This window comes from Ostrea edulis, chromosome 3 (genome assembly GCF_947568905.1).
Source record: "Ostrea edulis chromosome 3, xbOstEdul1.1, whole genome shotgun sequence".
Lineage (NCBI taxonomy): Eukaryota > Metazoa > Mollusca > Bivalvia > Ostreida > Ostreidae > Ostrea > Ostrea edulis.
The window spans coordinates 83,105,108-83,108,205 of record NC_079166.1 but is presented as its reverse complement, the minus strand read 5'-3'; the positions used below and the strand labels follow the sequence as shown (position 1 = coordinate 83,108,205).

At 38.1% G+C, this 3,098-nt stretch overlaps 1 protein-coding gene across 1 annotated transcript; it reads right to left on the bottom strand.

The window, feature by feature from the left end:
* Positions 1-1,559: 1,559 nt before the first annotated feature.
* Positions 1,560-2,273, bottom strand: LOC130053652 (uncharacterized). The gene has a single exon (XM_056161031.1). The coding sequence runs from the start codon at positions 2,271-2,273 to the stop codon at positions 1,560-1,562; it is 714 nt and encodes a 237-aa protein (XP_056017006.1).
* Positions 2,274-3,098: the final 825 nt, after the last annotated feature.

Below are 3,098 nucleotides of genomic sequence, written 5' to 3'. Positions count from 1 at the left end.
TGAGAATTGGTGTAATATGCTCATGTTTTTGTGACCATGTCACTAGCCTAGTCCCCGGGGGTAGGATGGGGCCACAATAGAGGATCAACGTTTTACATACAACTATATAGGGGAAACCTTCTCAAGAACCACTGGGCCAGAAATGTTTTCATTTGAATGAAAGCTTCCTGCATAGTGCAGATTCAAGTTTGTAAAAATCATGCCCCCCCCCCCCCCCCCTGGGGGGAGGGGGGGGGGAGGGTACAACAGAGATCAAAGTTTTATATGGGAATACATTGTTTTCAGGGAAAATCTTTAAATATTGACCAAGTTCACTCACGTGAGCGATGTTGCCCATAAGCTTTTTGTTTGTATATAGATTCTTTATGACAAGACAACCTTGTGATACAATCATATTTCATTTTGTGACCTTGACCTACTTTCTTTAAAAAGAAAAAAGACTTGTGGAGTGTTGTCTGTTCCTCCTTCAGTTACAAATATTGCTAAAACACAAAATAGTCTCTAAAATTTCAGAACTTTCCTGTAAATTCATCGGATAATAATAATAGTCTTTATTTTCGAAGTCGGACGTAACAACAAGGAACATTAGCTATAGCCTATATATACACTAGCTATTTACCGACTTGTGTGATGTTAATTGTCGCTGGGGTATTTCTTTGGGAGGAAAGAGGGGTATCTGGAGGAAACCCATATGTCCGAGCGAGCGACCACCATACCCTCTCACATAGAACCACTGCCGATCACATGAATCGAACTCGACTTGCAGCGGTGAGAACCGAGCGCGTTACACACTATAATGCTACACGGACGACACACTGCAGTAATTGATGTATTGTTTGTTACATGTATCATTTTACTGAAATTTTCGTTGTCGTTAAATCTGGTCCTGTGGGGGATCCGGGTTAGAGTAGGTCCTCAGTGTAATATTATGATGGAGGCAGCCATCGTGGTAAACAGGAAGTCTTTATTGATACCAAACATGCGCAATACAATACCAACATTTCAAGAAGGATAACTCTAATTCAGTATATTACTTCCCCTTTCCTTTGAATTAAAGTGATGTACAATGGATAATTAAATTACTCAATATTAATCTGAGATTACAATTTACTGTCCAAGTGTGAAGAGTCTTATACCTTTGAAAGTTCACCATGAATCTACATAGGCTACTAAACAAAAGAGAAATAGATATATTTTTCCTTTGACTTTCCGATACCATCAACTTTGAAATATAACAAACTAACTGAAGGTTTATACAGTACATTCACATTTCAACATAATGCCTAGATAACATGATAATGACTAGGTACTTTTCTAGGATTTCTCACTAATGCATCACATAGGCATTATTATGGCCTTTCCACATGTGACTAGAATTTCACTAACAACACTGCAACACTGTTTCACTTGGTGTAGTCGGACAAGTAAGCTGGTCGACGCAATAGCCTTCCAGACCGTGACTGAATGGATGAGTCTATGATTGGTGTTTTGTCCATCGGTTTGCTCGGAGGTTGTGTCCCTGCTGATTTTGGTTGTCGTGGCGTGTTGCTGACTGGAATTCATTTTGCAGTAGCAAGTGTGCTGCCATATTGATTGGGTTTTGACCCACCGATCGGTACTGTTAATTGTCGTTTGTTGTCTGGTTGAACCATGATTGGATCTTCTCGCATTTGTGGTTGGTCATTTGGTCGAACCACGATTGAATCTTCTCGCGTTTTCATCAGCATACTTGAGTTTCTACGGTATTCTCTTCCGCTGTTACCTGCTTTCACTACATAAGAACGTGGGTAATTTGCAGGACCTACAAACTCTGCGGGTTTCCATCCTCCCGGTGTTTTTATTCTTACTGAGTCTCCAGGTTTGAGCTCTTCGCGTTTCTTTGTGCCTTGATCATAATATTGTTTCTGTTTTGACCGATAGTCCATGAGTTTTGACGTAACGGTTTCTGGCGCAATGTATGATGGTTGACGCAGTTTAGTTGTGATCGGTAGTCTAGTTTTGGCTCGCCGTCCCATTAGGCGCTGTGATGGCGATCCTGTGTCATTGTCTCTTGGTGTATTACGAAGATCTAGCAAACTGAGATACACGTCGTCTCCTGTTTCCTGACATTTGTGGATTATATTTTTCACAGTTTGTACTGCTCTTTCCGCAAGACCGTTGGGTTGCTGGTGTAACGGTGATGACGTTATGTGCAAAATTCCATATGCTGATGTAAATTTGGCAAATTCTGCGCTGGTGTACTGCGGTCCGTTATCACTTATCAACGTGTCCATGATTTGTTTGTTTGATATTCGTAGGATTGGTTAACTATATATCGTTAACCGAATGGTGACTGTATTATCTGCCATAATACTATCCATCTCATTGCGATCCAGCCTCACCCTCCAACACCTCCCAAATGCACCAACGTAGTGAAGTTGAAGTGTGTTGTAGTAACATACATATGCTCCGTATGGGACGTATGGGTTGTCCCATGGTTTAAAAATAAATAAATATAAATAAATAAGGACCATCGTGTACCAACACGTCTAATGACTGTGGTACTGTCTTTTGATGGCCGGACACATACATGTGGTCATATGTCATACATTATAATCAAATAAAGAAGTAACTTATAAATGATTAATAAAATTGATAAAGAAAATTTAATATAATAATTTTTATTTGATTTGATTTATTTAATAGATCTAATTATAATAATAATTTATGTTTAATATATTATATTTTATAAATAACAGAATATTTAATATTTATTTGGATTTGGATTTTAATAGAAGGTAATAATTAGTAATAATTAGTAATATTAGTAACAGGTAATAGTAATAGGGATGTACATGTAGGTATGTATATACATGTGAAATAACTAAAATATATACTGAAAAGAATTAGGGTAGGGTCGCCAAAGAAAATTTTGATAATAGAGTGCTACTAGTTATTAGTTATTAATTATAAATTTTGCCATACAACAATTTTGAGATCGTCATTAGGCAAGAATTTTGAGGTCGTCATCAGGTGCTACACCTCATACCCTGTACCATGTTTCTGTAGCTAGATCCAGCTTATAGCACGACATGGCTCCCTAACTCTTATTCGATAGT

Excerpts from the sequence above, each read along its gene's own strand:
- LOC130053652 (XM_056161031.1), bottom strand. The coding sequence starts at position 2,273 with ATGGACACGTTGATAAGTGATAACGGACCGCAGTACACCAGCGCAGAA.